The sequence below is a fragment of the Choloepus didactylus genome, chromosome 6, assembly GCF_015220235.1.
Source record: "Choloepus didactylus isolate mChoDid1 chromosome 6, mChoDid1.pri, whole genome shotgun sequence".
NCBI classification, from domain to species: domain Eukaryota; kingdom Metazoa; phylum Chordata; class Mammalia; order Pilosa; family Megalonychidae; genus Choloepus; species Choloepus didactylus.
In genome coordinates, this window is record NC_051312.1 from 49185559 (window position 1) to 49207422 (window position 21864).

The following is a 21864-nucleotide window of genomic DNA, read 5'->3' on the forward strand; positions in this document are numbered from 1 at the left end:
TTGGATCTGAATTGTTACTCTCATATATTCCTCTTTCAATATGCTTCAAAATTCTATCTATACCAGCAAACAAAAAAGGAAATTTATATATTTGTAAAAGTCATGTTGTATAAATTCACTGTTTGTTGGGAACTCACTGTGCTGTCCAATATGGTATCTACTAGCCCCACATGGCTATTTAAATTTAAATTTTTATTAATTAAAATAAAAAGTCCAGTGCCTTAGTTACATTAGCTACATTTTAATTGCTCAGTAGCCATATATGATTAGTGACTACTCTATTGGATGATGCAGCATATATTTCCTTCATCATAGAAATTGTATTGGGCAGTACTGAATAGAGTGCCATATTAACGCCATGATTAACATGTTTCAAATTAAAACAGTTTGAGGAACTGGCTCATTTGATGTATGAGATCAGTGAGTAAGGGAAACCAGGATGGGATCTTGCAAAAACTTCAAGACCAGGAGCTTATCTGATTTGTAGATAAATCGCACAGCAGTTAACTCCAGGGAGAGGAGATGGTGGGAAAAGGTAACCTATATTCTTATTGCAAAGTACCATGGATTCACCCAGGACAGGAAGTGGATCTAACCCAGGTATCAGTAGTTCCCTCGTTGGCAGTAGCTGATACTGTTTGGCAGAGAGCCAAGCTTGATAAAAGCCTTGTGCCCTTTACTGGCTTGCAGAAAATTTTCAACCACGTCAGAAATATTGTGGCATTTGCTGTTTCACTCAAGTTTTGTAAGATCCTGGGGAAAGGTAACTTAACATTTCATTAGTACAATGACCAACTCATGCTGGTTTGCCTGGGACTTTCCCAGTTTTAGCACTAAAAGTCCTGCATCCTAGGAAACCCCTCAGTCCCAAACTGGGTTGATTGGGCAGCCTAGTCCCATCTCCAGAGTTCCCTCTCCCCACTCAGGCATTATTCCTCTTGATGATTTTACCCCCATGAAGTCCCTTTCAATTTGCCCTCTTCTTACCCCAATTTCCCTCTTAGGAGCATCCAGTTTCTTTCACACACAAAAATTTCTTCTTCCCACTTATCAAGAAAGCTGGAAATCAGCCCCATCCTCAGGTTGTAGAGCAGTGGTTTACAATCTTGGCTGCATGTTAGAATCATCTGGAAACCTTTTAAAAATGCCAGTGCCCAGCCCCTGCCCCACAGCTCCCTCCTCCAAGATATTTTTATTTAATTGATTTGGTGTGCTGGAGCCAGCTTGCACTGGCTTGTGAGTATCAATTTTTAAATTTTCAGTAATTTTGTAAGCCAGTTGTCAAATACAGCCATTATTAAAAATTAAATTTTATAAACTTAAATTAAATAGGTCATATTAAAAACAAAGGTAATAAATACTCATTTCCTAATTATTTTATTATATTTTATTGTTACCTATGCTCTTGAGGTTATTTATGCGTAGTGTGTCTGTCTGGTGAAAACAGTATATGATAGTGTGTGACTGCACATCTCTTTAGTGATGATATGTTGATAGCTTGAAATTGGCCACAGTCAGAGTATTTATACCACAGAAATGGGCAATGCTACAAATGAGGGCTTGGTTTATTGTTTTATTGATGGTCTAGATCAGGAAATGGCAAACTATAGCTTGTTGGCCAAATCTGCCAGTTTTATGCAAATAAAGTTTTGCTGGAACACAGCCACACCTATTTGTTTATGTATTGCTATGGCTGCTTTCACATTACAATGACAGAGTTCAGTAGTTGAGGCAGAGACCATATGACTTGAAAAGCCTAAAATATTTACTATTTGGCCCTTTGCAGAAGAGTTTGCCAACCCCTGGTCTAGAGTTAAGTAAGCCATGGAAAAAATGTTTATAATGCAGATTAAACTTAAACATGTGTAATTTCTGTATCTATTACATTGTGAATAGCACAAAAAAATTGAAGACATATTCTTCCAATATACAAAAACTATTACCCAATATAGCCAAGAAATTATTCATGTCATTGACTCACAAGAGCAGTTCCAACATATTTACCTTGTTTCACTTTTGTTTTGCCTATTAACATGGATGAAAATATCAATCAGTGTTCATGTCAGAACTACACTTATTTGTCAGCTGCCACCATAAGTTGGTTACATATACAAGACTTATCAAAGAGACTTAGCAAAAAGAAACCCCACAACTCAGAAACAAAAATACAAACAACCCAATTAAAAAATGGGCAAAAGACTTAAATAGATATCTGTACAAAGAAGATACACAAATGGCCAAAAGACACGAGAAAAGATGCTCAATATCATTAGCCGTTAGGGAAATGCAAATCAAAACCACAATGAGAAACATTTTCATACCCACTAGAGTGGCTACTACTTAAAATACAGAAAATAACAAATATTAGAGAGGATGTAGAGAAATAGGAACACTTGTTCATTGTTGGTGGGAATGTAAAACGGTAAACCTGCTGTGGAAAAATGTTTGGTAGTTCCACAGAAAGTTAAGTATAGAATTACCTGGCAACCCCACTTCTGTGTACATACCCCAAAGAACTGAAAGCAGGGATTCAAAGAGATATTTGCATATTGTTGTTCATAGCTGTATTATTCACAATTGCCAGATTATAGAAGCAACCTCAAGTGTCTATCAACACATGAATAGATATACAAAACTGTTATATACATGCAATGGAGTGTTATTCAGCTGTAAAAAGGAATGAAGTTTGGATATATGCAACAATCATGAATGAACCTTGAAGACATCAGGTTGGGTGAAGTAAGCCAGACACAAAAGGACAAATGTTGTATGATCCCACTGATATGAAATAATTAGAATAAGCAAATTCATAGTCATAAACAAGAATATAGGTTACCAGGGCCCAGGGTAGGGGTAGGGAACAGGGAGTTAATGCTCAATTGATACATAGTTTCTGTTTGGGATGATGGAAAAGTTTTGGTAATGAATGGTGGTGATTGTAGCACAACATTGTGAATGTAATTAACACCACTAAATAATATATTTAAATGTGGTTAAAAGGGAAAATTTTAGGTTGTATTTATGTTCCTAGAGTAAAATTTAAAAAAAAATAATAGGACTATATAACCCAAACTATGAACCTTAATGTAAACTATGGACTATAGTTAATAGTATAATTATAATAATATTGTTTCATCAATTGTAACAAAAGTACCACCCAAATGCAAAGTATTAATAATAGGGAAAACTGCATGTGTGAGGGGAGTTATATGGGAACTCTGTTTTCTACATGATTTTTCTGTAGACCTAGAACTTCTCTAATAAAAAAAATTAAAAAATAATCAAAGCCTTCTGTCAGAATCAATTGCCTATGTGAAATTTACAATAATGAGTATTGCATACTTTATTATTATTTGCAAGTTATGTGCTATATAATCATCACCCCTTCCCTAACAGGTTGTTAAACATTTACCAGCACATCTTAAAGGTGTGGTCCAGGCATCAATATGTTTTGTTTTGATAAAATAAAGGTTTCTGGCTTACAGCTAACTTTTCCTATCTGAAAATTGTTAAATAATAGGAGCCTTAATCACTGGTCCATACTCCTAGTTGTTCAACATCACCCTCTAGTGGTGAGCAACCTGAATTGTCATAATAAGCCCAGGGATACAAGGAGGTCCTTGGCATTTTCAGAGATCCCTTCCAACAATCCTGCATAGAGGAGAATCCTTAAATACTGCTTTCATGATCATGAGTACCATGATCTCTCATCTCTGATTCTTTGTGAGACTTCTCCATTTCTTGTTTCTTTCTGCAAGCTGACTTTCTCTTTTGACTCCTTCATTTATATGTGGAAAAAATTATGGCCCCTAGTCCTGACTTTTGTGTTTAAATTGTCATCACTATCTGAATACTATCTTAGTGTCATCTGGTTCAAATTATTTAAAGAGAGATTCTGTTTTGATTGGCCCAGCCTGGAATCAGGCACCCAACACTCATGCAACTAGGTGTGGCCAGTGGATGGACAGAAGCTGAGTCACATGCTACATAGGGCTTCCCTTTCCAGTGATTAGGCTGAAGTGGGAAGGTGGCCGTGGAAGGCAAATTGACTGACATGTACCATTTACTCATATAAAATTAAATAAAATGAGTAAGTAGAGTAAGTAAATTACTGCACATTATCCAGGGTATTGCATGTCTACCACTCCTCTGACACGTCTAGACTGATAGAAAAGAAACTGAGCTCTGTAGCTTTCCAAACTAGGCCTGTCTCAAACAGCCAGACAGTAAAGACAAAGCTGGTTCACAGTGTTTACCATAAATATTCAGAATTGCCAGTCTTTTGGAACTGGGGAGCTTTCTCTACTTCCTTGCTAATTAGAACTTGCTTATTCCAACTGAAAGGATATTGAACAATGGCAACAGTGTACCATCTTGCACTGATTCCAGAGTCAGTTGATAGCAATTGTCTGACCAAACTTGAAGTTTCCCTGGGCTGTGGATGAGCTACTCTTCAGTCAGACACTGTCTCTAACTCAGATAACTGTAATGCACTGTGGGCAATGGCCCCATCTTTTCTGGTTATGAACAAATTTTTTCCCATCTTATGGCAAGTGATATGCAGAGTGTTAGATGATATATCAATACACGAATATATTTTTCATTTGTAACTATAGTAAAACTTTTTCTTTTATTCATTTTGATCTTAGAAAAATATCTGATAGAAAAATAAATTGGGGTGATCATCTTTCTAATATTCTCAATTTGATGATTTATATCAATCTGTTAAATATATATGTAAGCCTACTGCCCAACTCTAAAAACCAAAATAATTCATTATAACCATCATCATCTACTTGAGCAGAGGCTCTCAACTAGAGACTGGAGGCAGAGTGTAGTGGTTTGGAATTGTATATACCCCAGAAAATCATGTTCTTAAAGCTAATCCATTCCTGAATAGGACCTTTTGATAAAGCTCCTTCAGTTAAGGTGTAAACCACCTAATTCAGGATGGGTCCTAATCCTCTCACTGGAGTCCTTTATAAACAGAAAGAATACAGAGAGAGAAAGAGAAAGCCATGGAAGCAACAAGCTGGAAGCAGTGAAACCTGGAAGAGAAGGAAGAGAACAGTAGACACCACTCTGTGCCTTGCCATGTGGCAGAGGAAACAAGGATCACCAGCAGACAGTTTTTGGGAAGAAAGCGTTGGCTTGATGATGCCTTGACTTGAACATTCTCATAAGCCTTGATTTGGACATTCTCACAGCCTCAAACTATAAGCTAATAAATTCCCATTGTTAGAAACCAACCCATTTCATGGTGTCTGCTTTGAGCAGCCTAGGAAACTGAAACAGATTTTGGTACCAGGAGAGTGGGTGCTGCTATTGCAAATACCAAAAATGAGGAAATGGCTCTGGAATTGGGTAATGGGTAGAGGCCAGAAGAATTGTGCAGTGCTCGATAGAAAAGGCCTAGATTGCTTTGAAGAGACTGTTGCTGGAAATGTGGGTGCTAAAGGTATACTTCTGGTGAAATGATGACTGTGTTACTGGAAACTGGAAGAAAGGTTTTCCTTGTTTTAAAGTGGTAGAGACCTTCACAAAATTGAACTCTGATGTTGGATGGAAGGCAGAATTTAAAAGTGATGAAGTTGGATATTTAGTTGAAGAGATTTTGAAGCTAAATATGGAACTTCCTTTTGTCTGATGGTTTGGACCCTTGAGTACTACATGCAAAACTGACAAGCTTTTTGTGAGATATGTATGAACAGAACCACTGCCAGCCTAGACTAAAAGGGACAGAAAAGGGACTAATTGAAGGAAAAATCACTTCAAGGGCAGGACTGTGGAAGGTAAGGTCTGGACAGAAGACATCTTCTTGGGTCAAGAGAGCAAGTTCACCCATGTGTGAAAAAGGTGAGTATACTCTGGCACTTGGAGAGGGCACACCTTCTGCTTTGATATTCAGGAAGGGTGCTGTCACCCTAGTCTTCAGAGCGGGTGAAGCATACTCCCTGGGGATTGGGGAGAGTCTTGCTACCACCGCTCTATTCTGAGAGTGTTGAGCCAGTGCCCCAGAGATTGCAGTCTTGCCATCACCCCAGTGTTCTCAGAGGTTGGAGCCTTTACCCTAATGTTCAGGGAAAGCATGGCTACTGCACAAACACTTGAAAAGGGTGGGGCTGCTGCTCCATCATGCTCAGAGGACAAAACATGATTTCAATGATGACTCTCAGAATTTGGAATCTAATGGAGTATGCCTTGGGGTTTTGGAACTGTTTGAGACTTGTGACCCCTATTTTCCTTCCGATTTCTTCCTATGGGAATGGAAATGTTTATCCTATGGCTCCTTGGTATATTGGAAACAGATAACATGTTCTCTAGGTTTCACAGATCTACAGAGAGAGGGGAATTGTGCCACAGACCACACTATCTGATTTTCATGAGACTTTGTATTGTTACTGAAATGACTTTAGGCTTCTGGGATATTGTGATGGAATGACTGTGTTTTGCATATGGAAAGAACATGTGTTTTTCAGGTCCAGAGGGTGGAGTGTGGTGGTTTGGAACTTTATGTACCCCAGGTAATCATATCCTTAAAGCTGATCCATTCCTGTGGGTCTGAAACCATTGTAAGTAAAATCTTTTGATGAGGCTACTTCAGTTAACGTGTGACCGACCTCATTCGGGATAGGTCTTAATCCTCTTTCTGGAGTTCTTTCTGAAAGGAAAGAATACAGACAGAGATAGAGAAAGTCATGGAAGCAAGAAGCTGAAAGCAGTGAAACCTGGAAGAGAAGGGAGAGACCAGAAGACACCACCATGTGCCTTGCCATGTGGCAGAGGAGCCAAGGAGTACCAGCAGACAGTTTTGATGATGCCTTGATTTGAACATTCTCACAGCCTCAAACTGTAAGCTAACAAATGGGTTGTTTAAAGCCAATCCACTTCATGGCATCTGCTTTGAGCAGCCTAGGAAACTGAAACATAGAGTGTGATTCAAAATCACCTGGAGTGCTTCTCATATTGTATAGATTGCCTTAACCACTCTGCTGAGAGCTTATCCTCATTACATCATTCATTGACAATTAAAAAATATCTGCTTTTGGTTAGGTCATTAACTATACTCCTGTCTTAACCTTAGGAGGTGACCTCTTAAAAGGATACACTCTTTCTGTACTTGATATTTCCTCTGTCCCATTTTTGCAATCACATGGCATAATACAATGCCAAGTTAAAATGGAAATACAAGATAAAGGACTGAGAACAGCTTAAATGTTCATGGTCATTCTTACAGTGGGAAACTTTTGTTTAAAAACAAAAATTGAAAAAAAAGAGGAATTTTAGGAAAAAGTTGTATCATCCTTAATCATGGTCCTACATCACTATTCTCACCCTTGCACATCATTTCCACCTGCATTTACATGCCCGATGTAGTCACAACCACATTGTACATGTTTTGTTTTGTATTCTGGTACCTTCTCTTGCCCTCACATCATAGCACCTTTTTAAGGTGAAGAGATTGTTTGTTTATTTATATATTATCATGTTTACTTCAAATGGTCACACTTAACATGCTCCATAATTTTTGAAGCCCTTCAGGCAACAAGTTTTTGGAGCAATTTCATACTATTCCAAACCTTCCCTTAACCCGTATCCCTTGTCACCGCCACCACTCCCGGTCACCATGAGAACATCTGCTAATAGCCATGGCTCAGTGATTCCTGCCTTCCCAGTCCTGTTCTTTCCCTACAACCCCTCCTCCTCTTCATCCCCATGGAGATCCTGTCAGAAATGTTAGTGTTTCCCTGGGAGAGCAGGAAGATGCCTGAAAGAAAGGATTGATACAAAAGGGTATTAGCAAATCAGTAGGGGCTGGTGGGTGGAAAAACTAGTAGGAAGGTGGGTGATTGTGACAGAGAATTGATGAGCAAGAGTGTGTAATATGTCAGTAGGTGGGAGAAAGCATGAGAGAGTAGAGCAGAAGATAGGGACAAGGCCGTTCTTTCACTGGAATTAGTGCTTTTCATACACAATTGGTCAATGAAACTCTGTGGGTTGCCTTTCGCTTGCTGGGAGCAGAGCCAGATCCAGGTTCTGTGCGGCCTAGAGCTTGGACAGTTGGGTGGGATGGGGAGACGCTCTCTATAAAATTAAGTCTGAAAGTGGGTATTTACTTAGAAGGAGAAAGTAAATCACAGCAAATTAACAGAGTCTTGGAGATTCAGATTCTTTCTTCTGAGAATTTTTTAGGCAGCTTATCAGAAATGCTTACAGAGAAATACTTCCTGATTGCTATCTGGCTTCCTCTCCTCACTCTATGGTTCCCAGCACTTCCAGAGGCTGGAGTAAGTAAGGGACCTGAAGCTTAAGCCTCATTAGGGTTACATAACTGTACTCTGGCTTTGGGCAAGGGAGACATGGTGGAATTCAGTAACCTAGATAAAAACAAGATTCAGAAGGCTGTGATTCGGAGATTTGTTTTAGCCTTTCTATGTTTATACTGTTGATTATAGTGCTTTTATAGGATAAAGAAATGTAAGCTTTGTTAAAGGGACAATTCAGATATTTATTTGTCCAGCAACTAGTTCATCATCTAAAAGTTTTTCTATTGCTAATGACAGCACAAAAGGAGATTTTTCAGTGAGTAAATCAGAAAATCCACCCATTATCAAATACATATCATGCAAAAGTCACTGTGCTAGGTACTGTGTGAAAATGCAGAGAAGCCTGGGAGAGCCTTTTGGCCCAAACCTACGATTATTTCCATAAAATTAGAACATGACACTTTTTGTTGACAATAAATCTAATGTGTAGGTCCTTCCAGTTTTTTTACTACAATTTTATCATTTACTTTACATGACTGTTTATATTTGGGCATATTGGTTGATAAGAGAAAAGATGCTAACTTTTACCCTAAATACCCTTTTGGCCTCTCCTATGCTTTGAATATTTGAGTTTGCTGTGTCAATGGCACAAGAGCATCACAAAACTGTTTGAGATTTGCATTGTGTTTGTGATCATTTAAACTACTTTTAAAATTCTCTAACCATGTATTTGTATTAATAGGAAGTTTATTTAAATATTTAGGAAATTGGAACAATTAAATGCATAGAAGGAGATAACTGAGGGCAGTTATGCATAAAGTCAAGGCAAGAATAATTTTGAATGGCCTCTCCACTGTTTTGTGTGCATACTATGTCCTTATTTCCGTTTTACATTCCTTGATCCTTGCCTCTCTCATTTATTTTCCTTTCCCAGATAGTATTCACCTCTGAGCTGCTCTGCTATTTCAGCTAAATTATCTGCAGCAACAGTGGGAAAACAAATTTAGGATATGCCCTGCTAACAAGTAGTAAAACATGCCAACTTAACATTCATTTTAAAAGAAATTGTGACTACAGTAGCAAAGTTGGAATATTTGGGTATTTTTGTAATTTCAAGAACATTCACTAAACATTGGGTAAAGTCTGATGGAGATATTCAGTTTTCAGACCTAGATTTTACCATAGTAGGCCAATGTTGGGCCACCCATTTTAAAGCTAAAATAATTGAGGTCCAGTCAATACCTCTGAACATCTCAAATTAGCAGCAGGCCCTGAATGCTCTATTCTCTCACCTATTCTTTTTTCCCATCTTGCCTTATTTATTTTGTGGGCTATGAACAACAACAAAAAAAAAAACAAACAAATAAAAAAAACCAAAAAGACACACACAAAACAAAACAAAACAAAAAACAAACAAAAAATCCAGTGTATTCACCCTAGCCTATTTCCTGACAGGCGTCTGCAGTCAGGTGTAAATCTCTGTGCAGGAAGATCCAATCTTTCCTTCCTAGACCTGCTGAAGAGCAAAGCAAAACTGTCTGTATCAAAACCATGGATGGGCAATTGGTCTGGGCATTAGCTCCCATGCAGTGCCTGTTGTAATGAGACAGGCTTTCTCTGTGCATTCCTGACATCCTTGAAGGTGCCCGGAGAATTGCCAGGTGGGCAGTCAGCGGGGAAAGTCCATGGACCAGAGCTGTACGACTGTCCCAGCAGCTACTCAGACTAAATGCAATCACTGAACCTTACTGTTGAAGGCACACACCCTCTCACAGGGAGATTGTCCTTCTCCATAGCAGTTAATTTGTTTTACCTCTCAATTAGCTTTTTCACAGAATGTTTGATATGCTCAGGTTGCTGAGATTCCTTTCCTACATATGTTCCCGTCCCCTGGATAACCCACTGACATCTATGTTAGCCTGGCTCACCATGAATATATTAAAGCATAAATTCATCATTTGAACATAAACAAATGCAGATTTTCTAGTATGAGCAAATGAAGTGATGCATTTATATCTACTTAAGATTCTACATACAGTTTCAGTAATATTTTATGTTAAAAAATGGATTGTTTTCTAAAAGTAAAAATGTATTGCTACAGATAGTAAGCTTTTGCATAGGTTTTAGTTACTCAGAGTACCCATTCATATTAGGAGGGAAGTATTTTTTGAATGAATATATGATATAAACAAAAGAAACTCAATAGCATGAAGAATATATACTCTATCCAAAGATAAGAATATGATCTCTGAGGCTAGTAATTTGGGGAAACCTGATGATTGGGTTTCTATTTGGTTCTATAATGTTCAGGTTCTCTAGTAAAATAGAATTTGGAAGAATGTAACTGTTTTTCTCATCAAAAAAGCCTTTACCTTTATGAGAGGAAATATGTTGAGCTCAGGAGCCTCCAAAAACCTTTATAAGCTCTGATATATAATGCATGATATTGTACTCAGCTACTGACAGGGCCCACCTAGATGATATTTTAATCCCAATTAAATGTAATTTTAGATACTAAAATAATTTAGACAAAGTGAAATCCTTCTTGTATTTCTCCTCAAAATATTCTCATTTATAAAGGGCTTATTGAAATTACTTGATATAGTATGTGACAGGCAAGCAAATTTACCTTCCACTGTCTTCCAGATAATTTTGAACATATTCAGATATTGAATTTAGTGAGAACTATAATTGTTTACAAAGAGAATATTTTTGCAGAATCATGCACTTTGTTTTGGAAATTTTACTTCAAGAGATACAGAAAAATTGGAGTGGGGCTTTTTTTTTCTTTAAATGCTATTACAAAATGATGAAATATGACTTTAAATGCTTAAAGGAAAATAATGCAGCCCTACTTCCAAGGAAACTGTGACGCCCATGAGCTCATCTTCCAGGCCTCTTCACCCTTGGCTCCCCTTGGCCCTTTTCTTGATATGATGCCTTCCCCTACTCCCAACGTTACCTGCTAATTCAGGTTCCTGGTTCCCCAGGATCCCACTACCGCACTTTCTTTAAAACCTGCTCTTGAGAAAAAAACATGCCACACTTTCTTTCAAAATAAGACTTTAGTTTTTAATTTTTTTTCTTAGATCAGAATACTTTATTTATGTAAAATAGATAAAAGTGGGACCTACCCTGTTTGAAACCAGGATGGGGATATCCCCATATCCCACTCATCGGAGCTGACTTCCCACTTGAGCTACTGTTCCCTGTCCCCCATCCCTTGGAGGGATTATAGGGAGTATGGATTGAAAATCACAGCCTTAAAGGATAAATAACCAATAAGACTGAATATTATTTCCCCTCATTTTAGTTGTGACAGAGGAGTGAATCTCCAACTGGAATTTCAATTATTTGCAAATTGATGGAGAGATATTTTGGGATTAGAGTCCTTCCCTTCTTCCCTAAAATCCTTTCCTACAGACAGGCACCTCCTTTATACACTTGTAAATGATGGGCTCTGCTGTAACTTACAGAGAACATTTAAATGTGCCTTTTAAAACAAATTATTTTTAGTATACTTTTTTTAGCTTTAAAAATTGTTATTTGGCTTTTGGTCCAGGTACCATTTAAGCTGATGAAGTTTAATAGTTAGATTACTTATTTTCATTTAAGTGCATGTTTATTTCCTGGGACAAAATATGTCTCTTTACCTGTTAAATACTGTTTAAACACATCTGTGTTAGGCATTAAAACACTTTTTGTTACACACAGTATTAACATTAATTCATTATTAAATTTTCATTGCTTGAATGAGATAATTTTAATATTTGCTTTGGGATTATCATCATAACTGAATATTAAGGTTAGACATGTTTACTGTTTAATTTATAACTGAATATTAAGGTTAGACACGTTTACTGTTTGATTTATAATATATTATACTTTTAAGAAAATAAAGAAAATGTGGATATTCTAAAAGCTATCTTGCAAGTCTATAAAAATAGAAAAAGTAACAATACTTTTATTTGATTTAATGTACACATAATGTTAATTCAGTGAGAATTCATTTTCTGTCTCCAAAGGTGACTTTGAATTCTGATTGGATAAAGATTTCATCATGGCTAATTAGCTTCTCACATAAGAAAACTATTTCCTTTTAATTTTTATGTTCTTTGAGAGTGGTAAAAACTTCTATAAAATATTTTTTGATGCCTTTTTTTAAATTTTTTTTAAAATTTTATTTTGAAATAAATTCAAACTTACAGGAACAGTTGCAAAAACAATACAAACCGCATACACAGAACTCCAGCATACCCCGACTCCCTTCCTCTGATACTCTGATCCACCAACTTTAACATCCTGTCACACCACCATTTCTTTCTTTCCCTCCCTCTCTCCCTCCCTCCCCCCCCTCCCTATCTATCATCCATCATCTATTGCTCTGTCTTCTGAACATATGAGAGCAAGCTGCACACATCCTTGAACAAACAATGTAATTCACATATATACTTCCCATGAACAAGAACATTCTTTTATGCAATCCCATTAAGCGCAGCTAAGAAGTTCAAGAAATTCAACATTGATACAAAGCTTACATTCTATATTTCCTTTTTTTTTTTTCTTATGTCCCAACTGTGTCCCTTTGAGCCTCCTCTCCTCCATCCTCAGATCCCATCCAAGATCATCCTTGGCATTTAATTGTCATTATCTATTTAGACTTTCTTTTTTTTTTTTTTCAATTGTGGAAACGTATATACAGCCTAAATCTTCCCATTCCAACCCCTCCCTAGCATTCCATTAGTGGGATTAATCACATTTAGAATGTTGCAATGCCATCACCTTCCTACCATTCATTACTAGAAATTTCCCTTTACCCCAAACAGAAACCCTACACTCATTTCTTAACTCTCCATTGCTCCTTCCCCCACTTCTCATAACCCATACTCTACTTTTCATCTCTATGGTCATATTCTCTGATACTTTCTTTGTGTTTACTGTGGGGCTTAAATTTAGCATCTTAAATCTATAACAATCTTGTTTTTCTTTGATACCAACTTAACTTCAATAGGACACATAAACTATGTTCCTATACTCCTCCATTCCCCCACCTTTATGTAGTTCTTGTCAAAAATTACATATTTTACATTGAGTCCAAAACCACTGATTTATCATTACAGTTTATGTATTTTAGATCCTGTAGGAAGTAAATAGTGGAGTTACAAATCTGAAATACAGTAATATTGGTATTTATATTTACCATGTGATTTTTACTGGGAATCTTTATTTCTTCATGTGGTTTCATTCAATTGTTTAGTGTCCCTTCCTTTCAGCCTGCACAATTCCCTTTAGCATATCTATAGGATTGATTACTGGTGATGAAATCCCTCAGCTTTTGATTATCTGGGAATGTTTTCATCTCCACCTCATTTTTAACCTCCAGGTGTTTGTGAATTTTCTAAGTCTCTGATGGTTATTAACTTCTATTTGTATTCCATTGTGGTCAGAGAATGTGCTTTGAATAAATTCAATTTTTTTTTCAAATTTATTGAGGCTTGTTTTATGTCCCAGCATATGGTCTATTCTGGAGAAAGATCCGGGATCACTATAGAAGAATGTGTGTCCTGGTGATTTGGGATGTAATGTTGTATATATGTCTGTTAAATTTCTCTGTATCTCTCTCCTTTCTTTGTTTCCCTGTCAGTAGGGCTCCCTTTAGTATCTGAAGTAGGGCAGGTCTTTTATTAGCAAAATCTCTCAGCATTTGTTTGTCTGTGAAAAATTTAAACTCTTCCTCAAATTTGAAGGAGAGCTTTGCTGCATAAAGTATTCTTGGTTGGAAATTTTTCTCTCTCAGAATTTTAAATATGTCATGCCCACTGCCTTCTTGCCTCCATGGTGGCCACCGAGCAGTCACTACTTAGTCTTATGTTGTTTTCTTTGTATTTGGTGAATTGCTTTTCTCTTGCTGCTTTCAGAACTTGCTCCTTCAGTATTTGACAGTCTGATCAGAATATGTCTTGGAGTGGATTTATTTGGATTTATTCTATTTGGAGTTCACTGGGCATTTATGCTTTGTGTATTTATACTGTGTAGGAGGTTTGGGAAGTTTTCCCCAACAATTTCTTCGAATACTCTTTCTAGATCTTTACCCTTCTCTTCCCCTTCTAGGACACCAATGAGTCTTAAATTTGGACGCTTTATTTTATGTATCATATCCCTGAGATCCATTTCGATTTTTTCAATTTTTTCCCCATTCTTTCTTTTTTTCTTTCATTTTCTATCCTGTGGTCCTCAGGGATGCTGAGTCATTGTTCAGCTTCCTCTAGTCTTGTACTATGAGTATCCAGAATCTTTTTAATTTGGTCAACAGTTTCTTTTATTTCCATAAGATCATCTATTTTTTAATTTACTCTTGCAATTTCTTCTTTATGCTCTTCTAGAGTCTTCTTTATGTCCTTTATATCCTGTGCCATGCTCTTCTTCATGTCCTTTATATCCTGTGCCATGCTCTCATTGTTTGTCTTTAGTTCTTTGATTAATTGCTCCAAGTAGTGTGTCTCTTCTGATCTTTTGGGTTTGGGTTCTCCATATCATCTGGTTTTATCATATGCTTTAAAATTTTCTGTTGTTTTTGGCCTCTGGGCATTTGCTTTACTTGATACAGTTCTTTCAGGATATGAATAATACCAATCTCCAATTTGTCAGATCTACAGCTTGGTGGCTATACTTTATCTAGCCAGCAGATGGTGTCTGCGAGTCACCTATTCCCCTCAAGTCAGTTCTCCCCAACTTTGTCTTTGTGGTGTGTGGGGGTCTGATTTTTGTGGGGTTCAATTGGTGCACTAAGTTTGGGTGTGTTGTTGGTGCTGTCCACCCTGAATGTGGGGCATGTGTCTGAGTGGTTAGGGAGGCAGGGCAGCTTTAATAATCAAACCTTCTGGGTATTCCCGGAGATTTAAGGCTGTTGCAAGAGCCTAAGCCTTCATTTCAGTCTTGCCACAGATTGTCTGTGTTGCTGACCTACAAGTCCTTGGTATTGGCATAGGGTCCCTGGGATTTCTGAGCAGGTCCCCATTCTCAGCCGTGCTCTTCCAGGACCTCTGCTGAGGGAAGGCTGTGCCACATCACAAGTGCACGCTGGCCCTCCAGGGAAGCCCTGGGCTGCCAGCCCGTGTAGGGGTGTTCCCAGCCTGCTGTAAAGATGGCTGAATGGGGCGTGTTAATTTCCCCCTTTACCCACAACTCCGCCTTCCCAGCTCTGGGACAATTAGCTGTGGGTGCACTAAGGGCAATTGTCCATGGCCGATATTGTGGCATGTGTGTGGTGCTGTGGGAAACACTCCCCGTCACACTGGGACCCTTGGCACAGCTCTGGGCTGTGGCCCTGGCCCCGGGCAGCAGCGTCCCCAGCCTACCGGGAAGATGGCTGCAAGGGGCGTGGTTTATTTCACCTTTTGGCTCCCCTCTGCCCTCCTGGCTCTGAGACAATTACCAGTGGGTGTGGGAAGGGCTATCTTCCATGCCAGATTTTGAGGCATTGGCACAGCCCATTCCTGCTGTGCTTCACTGCATCATTTTCACCGCCTTATCCGCAGCTGCTCCTGGGTTTTTTTTTTTAAAAAAAAAAAGAACTAGTCCATCTCCAAACACCAACCCACGTTTCCCCACACCACAGTGTGGCTGCCGGACTTTCAGCTGACTCTCTCACTTGTTTCAGAATGCAGACTCCCAGTTTCACCAAATGCACAGTCCCTGTGGATTTATCAGACCTTGTCTGGCTAGTGCATCGCTGCAACTGGTGTCTGCGTCACTTTCTGGCTTTTATCTAGTATTTTTCATAGAGGAGTTTTTTTGCCCTGTCTTACCTAGCCACCATCTTAGGTTCTCCCCTTGATGCCTTTAACATTTTTCAAATTAAGCTTCATATTTTTAGAGTCTCTCATACTATAAATAAGAGTAAACTTTGATATCTGTAATTAAAAACATCATAGGACTTGAGGTCTAAAGATTTGCCTGCCCCTTATGAGTAGAATCTGCCTTGGGCAGGTCTTTTAACCTTTCTGAGCCTCATCTGTAAAATCCAGTTACTCTGAGTATTGAATAAGTTAATGTATGTGACAGGGCATCCTACACTGTGAATTTCCATGCACATGCAGAGTGGTCCCTGTGCCACAGTGCCTTCAGGACTAATGTACCCATCTCCCAGCTGAATTCCTCTGGACAGTTGTCCTCAGAAGAAAGGAGCTGCCTCACCCAAGATTGGGTCCCCACCCTGTGGGCTGCCTGCAGCCAATGTTTGGTTGGTGTGGGGCTAAAAAGGCATGGCTCCCTTGTCTCCATTCTGGACAACTCTGAAGGGCCATCCCAGCTCCACAGCTCCCTCATAGAATCAGCTGGGGTCTCTGTTGCAACTATATTATAGGTCACCATCTCCCTCTTCCCAGTCCTGCTTCTCTCACTCTCTCACTCACTGATGTTGCTCCTGAGAACATTCCCAGTAAACTTACTGCAGGTGAATCTGCTTCGTGGGAACTGCAATCCAAGGCAACATTCAAATTAATCTTATTCCAACGTATTTAATCATACTCCCCAGAAATATGTTAGCTAATTTTTGTGCCTAATTTATATTTGTTTTCTTCACTCAGGCCTCTCCTCTACTAGTAAATCCTGTTATTGTACTGCCTCCCAACTTTTGGCAACACACTGTGGTGTCATTTTTCTATTATTGCCTCTTGACAGCATTTCATCCCGAGGCATTTTGAAGCTTAGGTGTTTGGCCTTCTGCTCACGCACAGAAGAGCTGCCTGGGCGGTCAGCCCAGCGGTTATGGAGAGTTTGGGAACCTGCTGTTCCCCACAGCTAGTTCTTAACTAGACTTATAGCATTAAAAGCCAAATAATGGCACTGAACTCGGCCTTACACGAGTCCTTAACAAGTGATGCCCGGCGAAACTGCCGAAAAAACCATGTTGGCTCATGACTCCCACTCAGGTCATCCTTTCCTATATGGTTTAAGTTGTGGTCACCATTCTGTAGAATCTTCACAGTAAATATGATTCTTTTAATACTGTGCTGATGTTTTTATGCCTTCACAAAGACTGCACATGAACAGTTATATTTAGGTTGATCTATTCACATCCATAAATGCAGAAATCATGTTTCAGAAATATTAGCCTAGATACAGATTTTATTTTCCAGTCCTGCTAATGAAATCACTCTGGAATGAACGCCAGAAACTGACTATTTCTCACTGTTTTTCACCATATCCATTGTTAATACTTTGATTTCAGCCACCATCATTCCCTGACCCCCTTTGGAATTATTTGCAGGAGAGTCCTAACTGGTCTTTTACCCCTGGCCCCTATAGTCTACTCTCAACCCCAGAGCCATGATGATCCTTTAAAAAATGTAAGTTAGATACTGTCACCCTCCAGTGATACCCCATTTAACTGCCCACCTCTTAGCCTTCTGATTTCATACTTAACTTACTCTCCTTCCCCATCACTCTGCCCCAGTCACACTAGCTTCCTTGAAGTTCTTGGAATATACCAGGCATGTTCCTGCTGTACTTTTTTTGCTATAGAGTCTCTCTGTGCTTGCACTACCCTTCTCTGAGATAGTTGCTTGGCTACTCTCTTACTTTCTTTAAGTTTTTCCTCTCTATGAGGCCTATCCTGATTACTCTATTGAAGATGGCAACCACCACGCCCATCCTACTCCCTGATCCCAGGCCCTATCCCCTGCCCTGCTTTACTTTTTCTTCTTTATATGGCACTTATCACTTTCTAACCAACTGGAAGCTGCATTTACTATGAAGTAAATGAAGCTTATGCATCAGAGCCCCTCTCTCGCTTAGGTCCCTTCTGAAAACCTTGGAGGAGCCTGAATATTGCATTTATATGGCCACATATTTTAGTAAAATTTACGAACATGATATATTTGAACTATAATTGGTTAAGACCATTGTCTCTTTCAACTCCAAGTTCCTCTCTGTCATGCTTCTTTGTTGTTTCCAGTGGTGTTGAAGTGGCTGCAGACATTTTTGAGGTCAGGTTAAGGGAAACTGAGTTGGAGGAACATTTAGATTGGGTGTATTTGAATGCAATAACTTGTCTGATAGCTCAGTTAGTGCTAGTCATTCTGGTATAGGAAGTGCTTCTGAATGTGTGCTAGAGTGTCCACACCAAAAGTAGGTGGGTGATGAAGGAAACATGATGTAAAATTAACAGAACCAGCTAATCTGTGGAAAATTCTTCTACATTTTACAGCTCATATTTTAAAGAAACTTTATGGAGCTTTTCCCAAATTTGACATTAATCCTAAAAAACTGTATGAAATGACCAATAAAGTTATGATGCTGAGGGAAACTTATCTAATTGATCAATAATAAAAAACATTCTTTTATTAACCATGCTAGAGGGAAGACTGAATTATCTTTCTATTTTAATTATAGAAATGTTACAAAATTATCATACGAAGAAGTGATCAAAGACAATACAGCCAAAAATATGTGATGGGTAGTTACCGAAAACATTTTGTGATTTTTATGGATTTTGTAATGCTTTTAGTATGTGTGAGCTTTTTAAATATGTGTAAATGGTTGTAATTTCTTTTCTCATTCTAAGTAAATATTTCATACCCAGTTTTGAGCTTGTAATTTGGGATTCTTTTCCTTAAAGAAGGACTGCCAAATTGTATGAGCTTCAGGTCTCACAAGACCCAGGTGTACCTAGAATATGCTGTATGATTAACTTACTTCTTCGGTTCTGTTTATTTTCTGTCTGTCCCTCCATCCCATCAGAAGCCAAGTCCCTCGGGATCGAGATCTTTGTTTGCTTCTGTGTCTTAAGCACCTGCGCTATAGGCACTGAAGAAATATTTGTTGAATGAATGAACTGATTAACAAGATTACAATGAAGCGTTGGTGTTAAAGTGTTTTAATCCTGCTCAAGAAGAGTCAATATTGACACAAGGAAGAGTGAAAAACTGAAGTGCTTGGAAAACACTCCCCCTAAAAGCTACTTTGTGTAATCAAAGGCATAGAAGCAAATTCCTATCCCTAGGAATTTCACTGAGTGTCTTCAGTTGTCATTAGCTGCCATGCTTTCAAAGAGGATCTGGATCATTTTTTTAGGTTTTATTATCGTACATCTTGGGACTCAAGGCTAGCCTCAGCTGGCTTTTTTCATCATCCCACTCCAAGGGTGAGAATTTAATTTAAGAACTGTTGGTAGGTGAGGCCATGCAAAGAGCTACCAGGCCAATACAGTGGCTGATTTTTCTCAAGCCAACGATCAGGCACTAAGAATATAAAAGGTAGACTATGTTTTATTTTCCTGTATCTAGTAAATCACAGAAATTCTGCTTAGAGAGCTATCTTCATTTAAACATTGGACATTAAAAAATAAAAATACCCTTGCAAAGGAAGAATAGATGCTTTAAGAAATATATACTTCTTCAATCTCTAAAATATGGATATATTTAATATAGAGCTTAAAAATCAGAGCTGAGGCTTTAAGAAAAGCCAAATCTCATAGATTTCAGTTTGGAAAATTTTTATTTTTGTAGACATGCAGCAAAACACATTATATGACCTAGTAGAGGACAGATTTCTTTCACTTAAACATCTCTTTTTTATGTCCTCATAGAGTTTTGGGAGGCAATAGCCAGTGGTCTTTTAGATAACGCTCTTTCTGGACGTGGAAGTGAAGTCTTATTAGTAATAGTGAAGAAAGCAGTGAGCTAATGAAGGTCTTAGGTGTTGACCAAGCCCTGTCTGCCTTCTCAGTTTGGCAGTTAACATTCACACTGCTATTTTCTAGAATATAATTTGCTGCACTCTGACTCCATGTCTAGCAAGTCTCAACAAAGAAACATCAATAAGTTCTCCAAACTGAGCTTTTAACACTAACCTTACAGAATACATACTGCTCAAAATTATGACCTCCATTGCAAAATCTCTCTAGTGTTTAAGAGTTTTGTTCCAGATTAGCATGCTGAAGAGATGATTGGGACAATTCTTATAGGTTTGCAGGCCACAGTTCGGTTTACCAAGTTCTTTGCTCAGATCGTATCCTTACTCAGGAAAAAGACTGGAAAACAAAAACATACCCCGATTAGGAAAATATACTTCAGGATGTGGAATATCAATGTACCAAGGCTGAGAGCTGTAGTGTCTCCACTGGACTGTCAAAAGCATGGAGTGGAACAAAACGTACAATTCTTGAACATTATTAATCTTTTTTTTTCTCTTTCTTGCCTAAAGTGCAGATTTCCCAGACCAGGCTAGGATTCATTAAATAACTTTCAAACTGTCTCAAAAGTAAAAAAGATGGTTTTCTTCCTTTTAAATAATTTATTCTCCTAAATTGTCTTCTCTGGATAATCACTAGAAATAAAGAAAATGGCCACACCGATGTGATAGGCATATCAGAAAGGAAAGAAAAGAACTTTTTTTTTGGCAGGGGGTTGAGGGGTGTGTGTGTGGTGGGGTAAGGATTTAAATTATTCATCAGGCCTCTCTCCTCTCTGACTTCCTTTCTTGCCTGGTGAATGGCGTGCCTTGTGCGCATCCTCTGCATGGTCAGAGCATGGAGATGTTCCACTCTAGTGGAGCCGCCTTGTCGCACTGGTTTATTTGGAGCCTTTTGACCAGAACCATTTGCTAGCTTTTTTTTTTCCTTTCCAGTGAGTGTTCATAATGCCATGTTGTGAGTTTTATCTCTGTTTTCAATGACTTGATAGATATATGCACTTAAAATGCATGACATTCCTTGTACTGTTATGCAATAAATCTGTCAGGTTGAATTTTATTTTATTGAGTCAAAATGTAAGATGAACTCTGATATATTTTAAATAAATCCAACTTTTCTCATGATATTTGTGGCTTTTTTGTTTTTCAGGAGTGAAGTGAGCTAGTTAATTGTTGCTAGCTGACCTTTCTTTGATGCTTGCCCCAGTTAAGCATCTGTGGTCAATGATTCCTCCTTTAAAAATCCTGATTTCCTTCTATTTTAAGATTGTAAGGAACAGTAGTCAGGTTAAAGATACTAAGACTGAAGGGAGAAACAAGGGGCTTTCTTTATTATTCTCTTAGCCCTGTTGATTTTCATCACCAATTACCTACTTGCATGTGTTTATCCAGGAGGTCCTTACTTTACACAGTTCTGACATGCACAGCTTTCCATTAACACTGTACTGTGCAAAATGAGGCTCACCTGCATTCATGTTTGTATGTACAGATACGTGAATTTATGTATGTATATATTTTTATTTTTGAATGTGTTTATTTTTCAGGTATTTGAAAATGGTAAAGACACTGGAGAGGTCTCTGGTTGTATCAGCAAAAAAGATTTGAGGCCCAGTAGCCAAACTCAAACTGACGATGTGATGGAAAGAGTAAGTTTACTTGCTGTTTATTTACTGCTATACATGTTTTCCAAGTTACTTTTAGTTAATTTAGATAATTACATATTTAAAATTATTTTTAAAAGATGAATCATTTGCTGATTTGTAAAGGTTGATTTTCTCAAGCTTGATTTCTGAATTCCTTAGGCAAAATTTTAGCTTTAGTATAGTGTTAACTCCTCGATTCTTACCTAACAGCATTTTAAAACTTCATCATGATTAGATTTGGAAATTTGTCTACATTGGAC

General features: G+C 38.2%; 1 protein-coding gene across 1 annotated transcript in view; it reads left to right on the forward strand.

Annotated features, from left to right (window-relative positions):
* DCDC1 (doublecortin domain containing 1) overlaps positions 1-21864 on the forward strand; it is a 632177-nt gene that overhangs the window by 300424 nt on the left and 309889 nt on the right. Inside the window, 1 exon segment of the mRNA XM_037839043.1 lies at positions 21506-21607. Within this exon segment, the coding sequence (XP_037694971.1) occupies positions 21506-21607 (102 nt within the window).